Raw genomic sequence first — 17,017 nt, 5'->3', positions numbered from 1 at the left:
TGAGCCACCCAGGCGTCCCCAGAAGAGTCTTATTATTCAAGACTGCTTTTGACTTCTTTTATAACCTGGCCCCTTCTGTAATACGGGCAGAGAAACTAAACCAAATGGTAGAAGAAGGACTGGTACCAAATAAAAATATTTTTAGAGAAATGAAAAAGCAACGGTGGCAGACAGAAAGATATATTTCTGTTAAGGTACACCAAGTGTGCCTGCCTCCCCTTCCACTTCCTCCACCTCCTCCACCCCCAGGATGGCAAGACCAACCCTTCCTCTTCCTCCTCAGCCTATTCCCCATGAAAATGATGAGGATAAAGACCTTTATGATAATCCATTTCCACTTAATGAGCACTAAATAATCATCATGCTTACAGTTAATAAATGTATCTATTGTGTATGTATCTTCATATGAACATCTAACAACTATACAACAAAAACTGTAGGAGATGCTTCTGTGTCATCATCATCATCATCGCCTAAGCATTCATAATGCAGAAGATCACATGCAAAACTTGCAAGTGGACAGCCTATTCTTATATGGCATAAGGTAAGTGATATTTAGTATAAAATTAAGAAAGTGTTAGTTTTCTTACAGCTTAAAACTTTGCTTTCAAAGAATTACATTACCATACACTATGCCTTTCTATCATAATTGGAGAAACTGCCTATAAGCCTATCATTACAGGTAAATAATTTTACTTTTTAAAATGTACCAATGTGGGGCACCTGGGTGGCTCAGTGGGTTAAGGCCTCTGCCTTCGGCGCAGGTCATGATCTCAGGGTCCTGGGATCAAGCCCGCATCAGGCTCTCTGCTCAGCAAGGAGCCTGCTTCCTCCTCTCTCTCCGCCTGCCTCTCCGCCTACTTGTGATCTCTGTCTGTCAAATAAATAAATAAAATCTTTTAAAAAAAAAGTAACAATGTTTCCAATATTGTATTAGGACTGTATACTGTATGCCATAAAAATTCATTGCAATTCATTCATTAGAAGAAGGATATGCTGGGCGCCTGGGTGGCTCAGTGGGTTAAGCCGCTGCCTTCGGCTCAGGTCATGATCTCAGGGTCCTGGGATCGAGTCCCGCATGGGGCTCTCTGCTCATCAGGGAGCCTGCTTCCCTTTTTCTCTCTCTGCCTGCCTCTCCATCTACTTGTGATTTCTCTCTGTCAAATAAATAAATAAAATCTTTAAAAAAAAAAAAAGAAGAAGAAGAAGGATATGCTACCATGAAGCAATTCTATTGATTATACAACACTACCATAAAGTAATCTTATGGCTGCTTCTTCATAATCAGTGCATGACTATATCCCCAATAAAAAAAAAAAAATATATATATATGTTTTGTTTCGTTTTTGTTGAGAGAGAGTGTGTGTGTATGTGCACATGAACACTCTTCACGGAGCCTGCCAGTGCCACAACCTTAAGATCATGACCAGAGCCAAAATTAGTAAGAGTCAGGCACCTAACTGACTGAGCCACCCAGGTGCCTTGTTAATAAGTATTTCTTTTTCACATTATCTTTTTTCTTTCTTTCTCACTAAGTAAACTCCACCCCCAATGTGGAGCTCAAACTCATGACCCTGAGATCAAGAGTCACATGCTCTACCAACTGAGCCAATCAGGAGCCCTACACTGTCTTTTCTTTTTCTTTCTTTCTTTCTTTTTTTTTTTTTGGTAAAGATTTATTTAGAGAGAGTGCACAAGCAGGAAGAGGGGAAGAGAGAGAGAGGAGGAGAGAAGCAGACTCCCTGCTGAGCACGGAACCTGACACTCAATCTCATAACCCTGAGATCATGAGCTGAGCCAAAATCAAAAGTCAGATGCTTAACCAACTAAACCACCCAGGCACCCCTACCTTTTCATTTTTGTCATCTAGCCTTAGTAATACATACAATGTCTACAGTGTTTTGGATGATATAAGATGATACCGATGTAGGTACAACAGACAATTCATCTTAACATGTAAAATACATGTTAATCGACTGTTTATCACGAAGGCTTTCCAGTCAACAACCGACTATGAGTAGTTAAGTTTTTAGTGACTCAGAAGATATACACGCATTTTTGACTGTGCAGGGTTGGTGGGGCAAGTGTCCCTAATCCCTGCATTGTTTAAGAGTCAGGGTACTTCCAATCACCTCTGTGGCAGATGCTTAACAGAAACATTTTCCTCAGACACCTTAGCCCAGCCTTAATCAAACCCTCGCTAATAAGCTAAAAACCAAAAACCAACAATGTTCAGAGTAACACTGGTTAATATCCCAAAATCAGATGACCAAGTTTTATACTTGCCTGTCAAAGGGAACATCCACAAGAATCCTGGAATTAGTCAAGGAGAGAAGACAATTCTTCTGTAACTTTAAGGGAATAAAGAAAAATAATTTTGAGCAAAGGTATACCCCATTCTAAATAAAGATTCTAAGCACCTGGAAGGTGCTACCAATGAGCTTTTCTTATTGAGAACTCACTGTGTACCTGGATCTCTCCAAGTTAATCATTTAATCTCACTATGTCACATTCACCTCTGCCTAAAGAATAATCTGTCCCCGCTTTTTTGGCAAAGCAAGGGGTCTCTTCCCCCTGAACCCTAGTGCCTGTGTACCAATCCAAATTAATTACCTGAAGCCTGGCCATGTACAGATGTCCTTACTAGACCTCATAACTAACTCTGTGATAGAGCTATACTTGCAACCTAAGACTGCTAACTCTGTGATAGAGCTATACTTGCAACCTAAGACTGCTACTGTTGAACTGGGCCTTTACAGATAGGAAAGAAAGAGAAGGTCTCCTGAGAAAGCTGAGAATAGAAAAATATACCATCTCTTTGAAAAGCCATGAGTAGGCCAGTCTAAATGAAGTACAGTGTATGAGGAAGGAGCAACAAGCCTGAAATGCCAACAGGAACTAGGCAGTAACATAAAAAAGTGAAGATAGCCGAGTGGGACACAGCAGAGCAATGGTGGGAATTATGAACAACAGGAGAATTCATGCCCTTTTATGGGGGAGATTTTACTCTGATGGCTTCCATGAAGGAATTAATACTAAACTCTGAAGGAGCTGCCAACTTTTCAAGAGAAAGTGAAAATGCAGATTTTTTTTAATTGCAGAAAGACCACCTTCCTTATTTTTTTTTTAATTTCCATTGTAAGTACACACTTCAGTTACATTTGGCAAATTGATACAGCTGTATAACCACTACCATCCATCATCACCATAACTGAGATAAAAAATATTTCCATCACCCCAAAGAGTTGCACTATACTACCTTCTAATCAATACCAACCTCAGAAAATTACATTGTCATTACAGATTAATCTTTCCCAAAGTTTCACACAAACAGAATCATATAATATCTACTCTTCTGTGTCTGGCTTATTTTGCTCAGCATATAATGTTTTTGAGAGTCATCCATGTTGCATGTAACAGCACTTAATTCCTTTTTACTGCCAACAGGAGTTTCTTAAAAGAATATACCACAATTTGCTTATCTATTCACCTGTTCAATAAGAGAAAGGTTTTTGGTTTTAGGGGATATATTATGAATAAAGATATAATGAACATTCATGTAAAAGGCTTTGTATGAAGCTGCAATTTCATTTCTCTAGGAATAGAAAGATTAGATAGTAAAGAAGATCTATGTCTAACTTTAAAAGAAACTACCAGACTGTTGAACTGGTAGTTGTATCATTTTACATTCTTAACACCTATTTATGAGAATTTCAGTTGCTCCACACCCTTGCTAACCCTTTGTATTGTCAAGTCTTTTAATTTCAACCAGTCTGGAGGGTGTGTAATAGTATCTACTAGTAATTCAATGTGCTTTTATGCTTTTCTTTTTTTTAAAGATTATTTATTTATTTATTTGTCAGAGAGAGAGAGGAGCAAGAGTGAGCGCAGGCAGACAGAGTGGCAGGCAGAGGCAGAGGGAGAAGCAGGCTCCCTGCCAAGCAAGGAGCCTGATGTGGGACTTGATCCCATGATGCTGGGATCATGACCCGGGCTGAAGGCAGCTGCTTAACCAACTGAGCCACCCAGGCGTCCCTCAATGTGCTTTTTTTTTTTTTTAAAGCTTTTATTTATTTATCAGAGAGAGAGGGAGAGAGAGCAAGCACAGGCAGACAGAATGGCAGGCAGAGGCAGAGGGAGAAGCAGGCTTCCTGCTGAGCAAGGAGCCCGAAGGCAGCTGCTTAACCAACTGAGCCACCCAGGCGTCCCCCTCAATGTGCTTTTAATTTGCATTTTCCTTCTGACTAAAAACACTGAGCATCTTTTCACATGTTCATCTGTCATCTGCTTAATCTTCCTCAGTAAAGTGCTCAAATCTTTTGCCTTTTTATAAAATGGATTTGTCTTATGTGGAGTTAAGAGTTCTTTATATTCTCTATAAAAGTTCTTTTTCATATATACAAAATAAACATTTTTTCCATCCCATGACTTACCTTTTTTAGTTTGTGTACGTGTATGTATGTATATGTGTGTGCATATGAGAAGACTTTAATTTTGATGAATTCTAATTTATTATTTTTCTTCCATGACATGTGCTTTTTATATCCTAAGAAAATTTTGCCTACTCCAAGGTCACAAATATTTTGTTCTGTTTTCTCCTAGAAATTTTATGGTTTTCAGCTTTTATATTTAGATCTATGACTCAATTCAATTTAACTTTTTTTTTTTTTTCAATTTAATTTTCACATACGATGTTAACCCTGTAAGGATGTACTAAAGTGTTAACAATACACGGATTTCTGGGTCAATGGCTTCTAACAAATTTTTAAAAAATTTAAACCCAACTGCTAATCCAAATATACTACTTTTTTCTGTAACAAACATAAATTCCTTATCTATTCTCTCTCAGGGAGATGAAAAATCAAAACAAAATAATGCTAATACTAATAATAGCTAATACTAACTAATACTAAAAAATTTTTTCATATTATTTGTCCTGAAGTTAAGAAGCAGTCAAGTATTCAATTCAAATTACCTGCTGGTAATGGGGGAAATTTTTCAGAGCCTTGAAAAGCAGACAGGTGACCTCTGACAACAGACGAACGGGCATCCCCCTGGCCAGGCCCTGGCGTGTTAAGTTGAGGGCGCAAGCACTGGCTGTGAACTGCACTGGCAAATCCAATGGATGATTCCTCATTCCTACAGCCACAAGCTAAGGAATAGGGTGAAAAAACAAGATGAACTTGTTTTTAGTGGCATATGACAACAGGAGCATTTTTTTTTTTTAAGATTTTATTTATTATTTGACCGAGACAGACAGACAGACAGACAGCACAAGCAGGGGGAGCAAAAGAGAAAGAGGGAGAAGCAGGCTCCTGCTGAGCAGGCAACCAAGCAGGACTTGATCTCACGACTCTGGGATTATGACTTGAGTTGAAGGCAGATGCTTAACAGTCTTAGCCACCCAGGGGCACCAAACATTCTTTATACTGTCTGCATTTGTGTTAGCTGGCAAAAATATTTGTTCACTGGAATAGAAAGTAAAAGATTTTTCCCTATCCTAAGCATTTACTTCTCAGGGCAACAGCAATACCTTCCCATCCAAATGAGGCTATTAACTAGATTCTCTGAACTTCCATTTCCTCCATGATTTCGTAATCATTTATTGAGCCTCACTCCATACAAGGCATTGTGATAAATACTACAGGAAATTACTTACACCCTATTCCTTAGCATAAAGCCTTGTGAGAAAAACACGGTACGTAAACAAATAACATTGTGAGGGATATCAAAACATGGAACTGGGAGGGAAAAAAAGCACCAAAAAAAAGCACCATAAGCTATATAAACTGCTACCTAAGGTAACTGGGGAGGGAGCATTCATTTCTGGTATGGATCAGAATTCTTCATTCCAAGAGCACCTTTAGGCAGGGACTCAGGTAAGATTTGGACAGAAGGAGGTGGAGATAGAGATGGAATGAAAAAGGGATTACTTAGGAATGGAAATGTGATAAGGAAATACACAGAACAGATAAAAGAATGGGATGAATCTACCAACAGAGGAGGAAAAAATTTCAATTTAATAAAATACTGAAATAATTTGAAAACTGCAAACATTAGAAACTAGGTCATTAAAAGAGAGACTGTAGAAGATCTACAACACAAATGTAACACGAAGGCGTCGTATTAAGCTTAGACCAGACCTGCACTAACATTCAGGGACAGTACAATCTGTTCTGTCTATCTCTATCTACTTCAGAAACCAGTCTGCTGATACTGGCATGAACCATGATTTTAAGAGACCAGAGCCCCTCGCTCTGACAGCTGCATGAAGTAACAGAGACTAGACACAGACCTAGGATACATTTCCACTATGGAAAATGATTTTTTTTCTATATTGCTAATTTGCTCCTAGGATTTCACCAGATTGCTATCATCCAAGTTAAATATGTAGAAATAAAACAACAAAACAAAACATGATTTTCAAAAATCATAGAATCTTAGATATAAAAAGGACTTTTAGAATATCTAATTCAAGCTCCTCATTACATACGGGAAACAAAGGTCCAGAGTTTTTCACTTTATACAATACTGCTTTTAAGTTATGAACAAATCTTATCTCCGACAGTGTAGAAATACCCAATTTTTTTTAAGGAACTATAAAGAATTACAGAATAATAATAAAAACAAAGTGACTTCGAGTCTTCCATTTTCATCTTACATTTCACTTTAAATAAATGTACTTTTCTTTCCCAAACCACTTAATATTTCCAAAAACATTTAAAATAAATTCATTTTTCTATAAACCAAAGCAAAGTTTGGCCCTATCAATACTGGTCATTTTACTTTATTCACAAAATACTTTAAATGGTAGATCTTGCACCCTTAATTATTGTATTTTGTTCTGTTCTTGTTGGAGACACTGTTGTTTTCTTTCAGAAAACCAAATGTTAGGTTTTAAAGAGTACACAAATGAATAAATAAGAAACAACATTTACAGCAAAGTGAATATATGTTTATAGATTAAGAACTCCCATTTTAGGCAAAATAGTATATATGTCCTCTCCTTCTCAGACTAAATCAAAACACTTGATGACTTGAATTAATTTAGATGCTCAAAATGAGAGATGCTCTGGCCATTAATTAAGCCTAACACTATTTTCCTTTCTCCCTAAGGGTACCTTGGCTCTAATAAGGCCAAGTATAAGTAATAAGTTACTGTATTCCATGTGTTTGGTGAACAGCTTTAATTGAACTAAGTAAAAAGTAGTAACAAAAACTACCTTTCTGAGATGTAGTTACCTTTAAAATAGCAGGCATGGTTATCTGCATTGAAAATGTCTCGGTGAAGAGCCTGTAGAGTGCTTCCTTCATAAAACATGACCTATTCCTGTATCGGCTCAGTGCTTCTGAGATCTGACTCATATTGGCTCCTCCAGCAACCTGAAAAACAAAGATGTTACCAGTAGGCTTCACAGTTCAGGCTTTTAGGGGCTTTAAGTGTTTCAAACAGTGAAAGGTGTTCAATTAATGGTCCAGGTGCTTTACAAAGTTTTTTGAATCCTAAGCCTAATAGGTAATGTTTTCTTCAACCTAATTTTACAATTAGGGGCCAGAGAGAGATAAAGTATGGAGCTAAATGTAACGAACCAATTATGTGGTGGAGCCAAATTCTAAAACCATCTCCCTAAAACTGTATTACAGTTAAGACTTCAGTTGAACAATGGGTAGCATATATATTTTTAAACAATCAAGAATCATGATTGCATATCTTCTAAGTACTACTCATATAGGATAAATTAAGATAATAAGAGAAAGGTAAAACGCCACATAAAATAACTAAAATGAAAAAGGAAATTGACATTTTTGTAGTAATATTATTTTATTATTTGTTATTTATTAAATGTTAACATAATTCTTCCTTGCTATCACTTAGGTGATAGTTTTTAAAAATCTATACATAGACTTTGGGTCTAGAGGATAATGGTGTCCCCATATCCAAAACATAAAATCAACAAGGAATGCAAACAAAAGAACCCAATTTTCAATATTCTTGGAGTGAAGGGAAAAAAGGCAATAAAGTGGGAAACTCAGAATTTTTCAGAAAAGAAAAACACTCCCCTCTCTAATCCACCATGACCAGTAACAAAATCACTGAAGAAACCTCACACTGCTAATTAACATCAATAAAGGACAATGCCTGTGAATTAGGAACTATGTCAATTAAGTAACAAAAAACTAAAAATTCAAATAAATTCCATATAAGGCTATTATAAGAAATATTTAAGTAGCAAATCTACACATTTCAGCTGAGAAAAATTCTTCCTATAAACCAACAGGGGTACCTGGATGGCTCAGTTAAGTGTTTGACTCTTGATCTCAGTTCAGGTCTTAATCTCAGGGTCATAAGTTCAAGTCTTGTGTTGGGCTCTACACTGGGTGTGAAGCTTATTTTAAAAACAAAAACAAGGGGCACCTGGGTGGCTCAGTGGTTTGGGCTGCTGCCCTCGGCTCGGGTCATGATCTCAGGGTCCTGGGATTGAGCCCCGCATCGGGCTCTCTGCTCCACAGGAAGCCTGCTTCCGTCTTTCTCTCTCTCTCTCTCTCTGCCTGCCTCTCTGCCTACTTGTGATCTCTGTCTGTCAAATAAATAAATAAAATCTTTAAAAAAAAAAAAAACCCTCAACAACAAATCAAAAGAAAATTTTAACACAGCACTTTAAACTAAATTGAATATTCTCAATAAGCATTTTGGCATGTGAAAAAAAATACCCTCAACAAAAAGATGGAAAATCAGTTGATTAAAAAGGAAAGAAAAAGACAAAATTATATAAAAACTAAGTTAAAAGGTACCCAAGGAAGGGCGGTTTGAATAAAAATTTACTAAGGGGAAGAAACGTAAGAAAACAAGAAAGAAGTACAAAGGATCTTAGATTGAATGTTGATATGAAAAAAACGACAAAGATCCATGAGGCATCCACCTGAAGTTTCTGAGGGGAAAACAAACTATATTTAAAACTGTTAGCTAGGGGGCGCCTGGGTGGCTTAGCCAGTAAAGTGTCTGACTTCAGCTCAAGTCAGGATCTCAGGGTCCTGGGATGGAGCCCTACATCGGGCTCTTCACTCAATGGGGAGTCTACTTGTCCCTCTTCCTCTAATAAAATATTAAAAAAGAGAAAAAAAACAAAAAACAAAAAAAGGGAGGAGCCTGGGTGGCTCAGTTGGTTGGGCATCTGCTTTGGGCTCAGGTCACGATCTCAGGGTCCTGGGATCGGGCCCTGCACTGGGCATCCTGTTCAGCAGGGAGTCTGCTTTTCTCTCTCTCCCATCCCTCCCCCAGCTCGTGCTTTCTCTTTTGTGTTCTCTCTCAAATAAATAAAACCTTAAAAAATTAAAAAAACAAAAACAAAAACAAAAACAAAAAGCATATACAGAGAAAATTCCAAAATGACTGCATATACCCAAGAAAAGGCTCAGAAAAGACCTAAAAAGACCTTAAAATTTTTATCTCAGGCTACTACTTGGCAAAGTAGTAGAAAAGCCAAAACAAATATAGTAACAAAACAGCAAACCCTAAGGAAAGCAAACAATCTGATTTCTAGAATTACCATATATCAGTTTCAAATGTCCAGTTTTCAACAGGAAAAAAAAAAAATCCAAGGCATGCAAAGAAATAGAAAGGTACGGCTCATTCAAAAGAAAAAGAAATCAATAGCAACTGTCCTGTTTAAAACAAAAACAAAATAATCACAGATCTATTAGGAAAGATTTCCTGAAAATTTTCAGAGAACTAAAGAAGATATAGATAAAAATCAAGGAAATGATTTAAGAACAAAAGAGAAAAACCAACAGAGATAGAAAACATAGAAAAGAAAAAAATTATGGAGCTGAAAAGTACAATAACTGAAATGCAAAATTCACCAGGGGGATTCAAAGGCAGATTTGAATGGGCAGAAGAATAAGCAAACATGAAGAAAGGACCATGGAAATTATTGAGTTAGAAAAGGAAAAAGACCTAAAAAAAAGTGAATGGAACTTCAGGAACCTATGGAATACCAAAAAGCAGACCAAATTACACATTATGGGAGTCCCAGAAGAGAGAGAGAAAGAGGATTTGAAGAAAACATGGATGAAAACTTCCCAAATTTGATAAAAGACATGAATATGAACATCAGTGAACTCAAGAAGACTCATACCAAGACACATTATAATCAAATTTTTGAAAGCTAAAGACAGAGAAAATCTTGGAAGCAGCAAGAGAAAAGTGAGTCACAAACAAGGATGCTCAATACAATTATGTGCAGATTTCTCATAAGAAATTTTATAAAGGCCAGAAAACATGGGCCAGTATGTTCAAATTGTTAAAAGAAAAAACAAACAAACAAACAAACAAAAAACAAAAAAAACCCTGTCAACAAAGAATCCTATATCAAGAAAAACTGTCCTCCAAATGTGAGGGAGAAATCAGGACATTCCCAGATAAACAAAAGCCAGAGAAGGTGACTACCACTAGACCTGCCCTGTAAGAAATGCTCAAAGGATGGGACACCTGGGTGACTCAGGCAGTTGAGCACCTGCCTTAAGCTCGGGTTGTGATCTGGGAAACTGGGAGAGAGCCCTGCATTGGGCTCCTTGCTCAGCAGGGAGTCTGATTCTCCCTCTGCCTGCCTCTCCCACCACTTGTGCTCTTTCTCTTTCTCCCTTACAAGTAAATAAAAAATCTTTTTAAAAAAAGGAATGCTGCAGGGAATGCTCAAAGGAATCCTGCAGGGAAAAATAAAGTAACATTAGAGAATAAGAAGGAACCATACGAAGTAATAAGGATCTCAAAAAAGGTAAATACAAGGGCAACTTAAAAGGCTAGTGATATATTAAAACTGATTAGTAGGAGCCCCTGGCTGGCTTAGTGGATAGAGTACTCGACTCTTGATCTCAGTCATGGATTCAAGCCCCATGCTGGGCATACAAATTACTTAAAGAAACAAAAAACCAAAAACTGACTGGTAACTCTACATTTTGTTTTATACAGGATTTAAGAAACTAATACATTTTCAGGGCACCTGGGTGACTCAGTAGGTTAAGGCTGCCTTTGGCTCAGGTCATGATCTCAGGCTCCTGACATCAAGCCCCGTATCGGGCTCTCTGCTCGGCAGGAAGCCTACTTCCCCCTCTCTCTCTGCCTGCCTCTCTGCCTGCTTGTGATCTCTGTCAAATAAATAAAATCTTTTAAAAAATAAAATAAAGAAACTAATATATTTTCTAAAAAATAATTACTCTAAAAGCTATTATTATAATTTACGTTTGTAACTGCAAATTTTGTTCTCTACATAATTTACAAATTTTATTTATTTGAGAGAGCGAGAGAACATGAGAAGGAGGGAGGGGCAGAGGAAGGGGGAGAAGCAGACTCTCCCACTGAGCTGGGAGCCCAACACAAGGCTCAATCCCAAGACCCTGAGATCATGACCTGAGTTGAAGGCAGATGCTTAACCAACTGAGGCACCCAAGTGCCCCTGTTTTCTACATAATTTAATAGGCAAAGGGATTAAAAAGAATTATCATTTTACACTTTGGGGCAGAAAATGTATAATGACGTAATTTGGGGACATCATTGATTAAAAGGGCTGGGGATGAAGATGGAAATTAGCAGGGTTTTGGTTTTTTTTTTAAGATTTTATTTATTTATTTGTCAGAGAGCGAGCGAGTGAGCACATGCAGACAGAATGGCAGGAAGAGACAGAGAGAGAAGCAGGCTCCCTGCTGAGCAAGGAGCCTGACGTGGGACTCGATCCCAGGACGCTGGGATCATGACCTGAGCTGAAGGCAGCTGCTTAACCTAACTGAGCGACCCAGGAGAACCGGAAATTAGCAGTTGTTGTTTTTTTTAATATTTTACTTATTTATTTGATAGAGAGAGAGCACAAGTAGGCAGAGAGGCAGGCAGAGAGAGAGGAAAGAAGCAGGCTCCCTGCGGAGCAGAGAGCCCGACGCGGGGCTCGATCCCAGGTCCCTGAGACCATGACCCGAGCTGAAGGCAGAGGCCCCAACCCACTGAGCCACCCAGGCGCCCCAAAATTAGCAGTTTTTTATGTTCCTGAAGTGAAGCTGATATAAATTCAAATTAGAATATTTTAATTTTAGGATATTAAATGAAATCTCCATGATAACTACAAAAAATAGTTATAGAATATACATACACAAAAGGAAATGAGAAAGGAGTGTAAACATTTCGCTATAAAAAAAATCAGCTGGGGCACCTGGGTGGCTCAGTGGGTTAAAGCCTCTGCCTTCAGCTCGGGTCATGATCCTGGGGTCCTAGGATCGAGCCCCACATCAGGCTCTCTGCTTAGCAGGGAGTCTGCTTCTCCCTCTCTCTGTATGCCTGCCTCTCTGCCTACTTGTGATTTCTGTCTGTCAAATAAATAAATAAAATCTTTTAAAAAACATTAAAAAAAAAAATCAGTTGGAGTACCTGGGTGGCTCAGTCAGTTAAGCATTTGCCTTTGGCTCAGATCACGCTCTCAGAGTTCTGGGATAGAGTCCCATGTTGGGCTCCCTGCTTCTCCATCACCCTCTAACCCTCCCCTTGCTCTGTTCTGTCTGTTGCACTCTCTCTCTCAAATAAATAAAATCTTTTTTTTTTTTTTAAGATTTTGTTTATTCATTTGAGAGACAGAGATCACAAGCAGGCAGAGAGGCAGGCAGAGAGAGAGAAGGAAGCAGGCTCCCCTGCTGAGCAAGAGAGCCCAATGCGGGGCTCAATCCCAGGACCCTGGGATCACGAACTGAGCCGAAGGCAGAGGCTTTAACCCACTGAGCCACCCAGGTGCCCCAGATATTATATATTAATAAAAGGTTAAGTACAGCAAGAAGATATAAGCATAAACATTTATGCACCTAATTACAGACCATCAGAACATATTACATGAAACTGACAAAGGGAGAAACAGGGGCGCCTGGGTGGCTAGTGAGTTAAAGCCTCTGCCTTTGACTCAGGTCCATGATCCTGCGGTCCTGGGATGGAGCCCCGCCCCACATCCCCGCCCCACATCCGGCTCTCTGCTCAGCGGGGAGCCTGCTTCCTCCTCCTCTCTCTCTCTCTCTCTGCCTCCTTGTGATCTCTGTCAAATAAATAAATAAAATCTTTTTAAAAATGCTTAAATTAAGAAGACAAGAAAAATCTCAAGTCAACAACTTACCTTTTCATAACTTAAGGAACAAGATAAAGAACAAATTAAACCCAAAACTAGCAGTGTGAAGGAAATAATGATTACAGTAGAGATCAATGAAATAAAGAATAGACAAATAACACAGAAAATTAGTAAAACCAAAAGCTGGTTCTTTGAATAAAATTGACAAGCCATTAGCTACCAGATGGACTGAGAAAAAAAGAAAGGCCTCAAAATACTAAAATCTGAAATGAATGTGGGCACATTCTTACCAATTTTAGAGAAATAAAGAAAAAATTGTAAGAGTATTATGAACAATTATGCCACAACAAATTGAATAACCTAGATGAAATGGACAAATATCTAGAAACAGAAAATTTTAAGAGACCTATAACTTAGTAAGGACAATCGATCAGTAATCCAAGATCTCCTGACAAAGAAAAGCCAGAACTGATGGCTTTGCTATTAAGTTCTAACAAACATCCAAGGAAGAACACCAATCCTTCATAAAATTTAACAAAAACTGAAGAGAAAACACTTCCTAATTCATTCTACAAGTACAGCATCACTCGATACCAAAGCCAGATAAAGATACAAGAAAATTACAGATAAATACACTTTATGAACAGTGATTCAAGATTCAACAAAATACAGACAAACTAAATTCAGCAGCATAGTAAATGGATTACATTCCATGGCCAAGGAGGATTTATTCCTGGAATGTAAAGATGGTTTAATATATGGATAGTGATATGGATAGCATATGGATAACATGAATAGTTAATGGACATTAACAGAACTAAGGGAAAAACCATGATCATTTCAATTGATGCAAAAAAGCATATGACAACACCCTTTCATGGCAAAAACACTCAACAAACTGGAAATAGAAGGAAACGACCTTAGCTTAATAAAAGCCATGTATTTAAAAAAACCTGCAATGAAAATCATACTCAATGGTGGAAGACTGGAAGTATTTATTCTAAGATCAAGAACAAGACAAGGCTACCCACTTTCCTGACTTTCACTGAACATAGTACTGAAATTCTAGCTAGAGCAAATCAGGCAAGAAAATGAAATAAAAGACAACCAAATTGCAAAGGAAAAAGTAAAATTATCTCTGCAGATAATATTTCATATGCAGAAATCCCTAAAAACACACAAAAAAGCCAATAGTGCTATAAATAAACTTAAGAGTCGCAGGAAACAAAACCAACACAGAAAAATCAGCTATATTTCGAGGCACCTGGGTAATTTCAGTCAGTTGAACATCCAACTCTTGGTTTCAGCTCAGGTCAGGATCTGAGGATCATGAGATGGGAGTCCCACACTGGGTTCCACACGTAGTGCTGAGTCTGCTTATGCATTCTCTCTCCAATCCCTCTGCCCCTCTCCCCACAGTCTCTCTCTCTTAAATGAATAAATCTTTTTAAAAAATCAGTTACATTTCTATACAATAACAAGTAACAATCTGCAAAGGAAATTATGAAAACAATTCCACTTACAACAATACAATAAAGTACTTAAGAATTAACCCAGAGGTGAAAGACTTACACAATGAAACTACTACAAAACACTGCTTAAAGAAATGAAAAAAGACATAAACAGACAGACAATTTCACAGATCAAAAGACTTAAGATAACAATACTATCCAAAGTGACCTACATATTCAACATGATCCCTACCAAACTCTTAAGAATTTTATTTACCAAAACAGAAAAATCCATCCTAAATTCATATGAAGTTCCAAAGGACCCCAAATAGACACAGCTATCTTGAAAAAGAACAAAAATGGAGACGTCACCTTCCTAATTTCAAAACTTAACTACACAGCTACAGTAATCAAAACAGTGGTACTGGCATAAAGACAGACATACAGACCAATGGAACAGAACAGGAAACTCCAAAATAGGAAGCCCTTACATATATGGTCATATATGAGGTCAATGATTTTTGACAAGGTTGCAACAACCATTCAATGAGGAAAGGACAGTTTTTTCAAGAAACTGTGCTGAGTAAACTGAATATGCACATGCAAAAGAATAAAGTTATGTGCCCCTACTTTGTATATATAAAAAAAAAAAAATAACTCCAAATGGATCAAAGACCTAAATATAAGACCCTAAAACTATACAACTCTAACAAGGAAACAGAGGGCAAAATCTTCATGACAATTCCCTGGGGCACCTGGGTGGCTCAGTTGGTTAAGCATCTGCCTTTGGTTCGGGTCTTAATCCTGGGGTCCTGGGATAGAGCCCTGAAGTGGAATTCCTGCTCAGTGGGGAATCTGCTTCTCCTCATGTTCATGCGTGCGCATGCGTGCTCTCTGTCTCTCACAAACAAATAAGATCTTAAAAACAAACAAACAACTTCATGACAATGGATCTGGCAATGATTTACTATATAGAATACCAAAAAAACAGCAACAAAAGGAAAAAATCTAAATATCGGACCTAAAGTGAAATTTTAAAGTAATCTCTATACTCAATGTGAAGCTTGAATTTATAATGCTGTGGTCAAGAGTCAGATGCTCTACCAACTGATCCAGCCAGGCACCCTGGACTTCATTATTTTTTTTTTAATTTTGTTCATCAAAATATATCAACAGAGTAAAAAAGCAACCCACAGAAAAGGAGAGATTATCAGAAAATCATATATCTAAGGGATAATAAATTAATAGATACCTATACTCACAATATAGAGAAAACTCCTACACTCAACAACAAAAAACAAGCAACCCTACTCAAAAATGGGCAAAGGAGGGGTGGCTCAGTGGGTTAAAGCCTCTGCCTTCGGCTCGGGTCATGATACCAGGGTCCCTGGGATCAAGCCCTGCGTCGGGCTCTCTGCTCAGTAGGGAGCCTGCTTCTCCCTCTCTCTGCCTGCCTCTGCCTACTTGTAATCTCTGTCAAATAAATAAATAAAATCTTTAAAACAAAACAAACAACGGGCAAAGGACTTGAGTTAACTCTTCTCCAAAGAAGACAAAGAAATACCCATCAAGCTCATGAAAACAAGCTTAAAAATCATTAATCCGTAGGGAAATGCATATCAAAACTTCAGTGAGATACCACCTCACCCCCACTAGGATTGTTACTATTCAAAAACAAAAAAAGAAAAAAAAAACACAGAAAATAACGTGTTGACAAGGATGCAGAGAAAATGGAATGTTTATGCACTATTTGTAGAAATACAAAATTGTATAACTGCTGTGGGAAACATGTGACAGTTCCTCAACAAATTAAAGATGGAATTACCATATGATCTAGCAATTCCACTTCTGCGTATATACCAAAAGAATTGGAAATCAGATCTCAAAAAGATATCTGAATACCCTGGTTCGTAGAATTATTCACAATAGGTGGAAGCAACCCAAGTGTCTACTGACAATAAATGCACAAGGAAAATGTGGTATATACATAATGGATATTACTCAGCCTTAGAAAGGAAAGAAATGTTGCAATGTTACAATAGGGATGAACCTTGAGGACACAGGCTAAGTGAAATAAGCCAATCACTAAAAGGCAAATACTGTATGATCCCACTTACAGGAAGTACTTAGTCAAAATCATAGAAACAGAAAAGTAGAATGGCCATTGCCCAGGGTATGGAGAAAAAGGGGAATTAAGGCGTTAGTGTTTAATGGGTATACAGAATTTGTTTTACAAGATGAAAAGATCTATGGAGATGGATGGTGGTAATGACTGCACAACTTCATGAGGGTATTTAATATCACTGAACTGTACATTTACCATCTTAAATTTAAAATGCTAAATGTTATGTTATGTGTAGTTTGCCATCCAAAAAATTTTTTTAAAGGATGGAAATACAGACACTTGGCAGGTCAGTTGGTACAGCATGTCACTCTTGGTCTCTGGGTCCTGAGTTTGGGCCCCACATTGGGGGA

At 37.8% G+C, this 17,017-nt stretch overlaps 1 protein-coding gene across 1 annotated transcript in view; it reads right to left on the bottom strand.

Annotated features, from left to right (window-relative positions):
• The window catches only part of ZYG11A (zyg-11 family member A, cell cycle regulator), an 84,953-nt gene that overhangs the window by 28,805 nt on the left and 39,131 nt on the right, over positions 1-17,017 (bottom strand). The window contains 3 exon segments of the mRNA XM_004774444.3: positions 2,287-2,351; positions 4,976-5,152; positions 7,243-7,383. Coding sequence (XP_004774501.2) covers positions 2,287-2,351; positions 4,976-5,152; positions 7,243-7,383 — 383 coding nt within the window.

This window comes from Mustela putorius, unplaced genomic scaffold (genome assembly GCF_011764305.1).
Source record: "Mustela putorius furo isolate JIRA1106 unplaced genomic scaffold, ASM1176430v1.1 tig00003853_pilon_pilon_pilon, whole genome shotgun sequence".
Lineage (NCBI taxonomy): Eukaryota > Metazoa > Chordata > Mammalia > Carnivora > Mustelidae > Mustela > Mustela putorius.
This window is presented reverse-complemented; position numbering and strand designations above follow the sequence as displayed.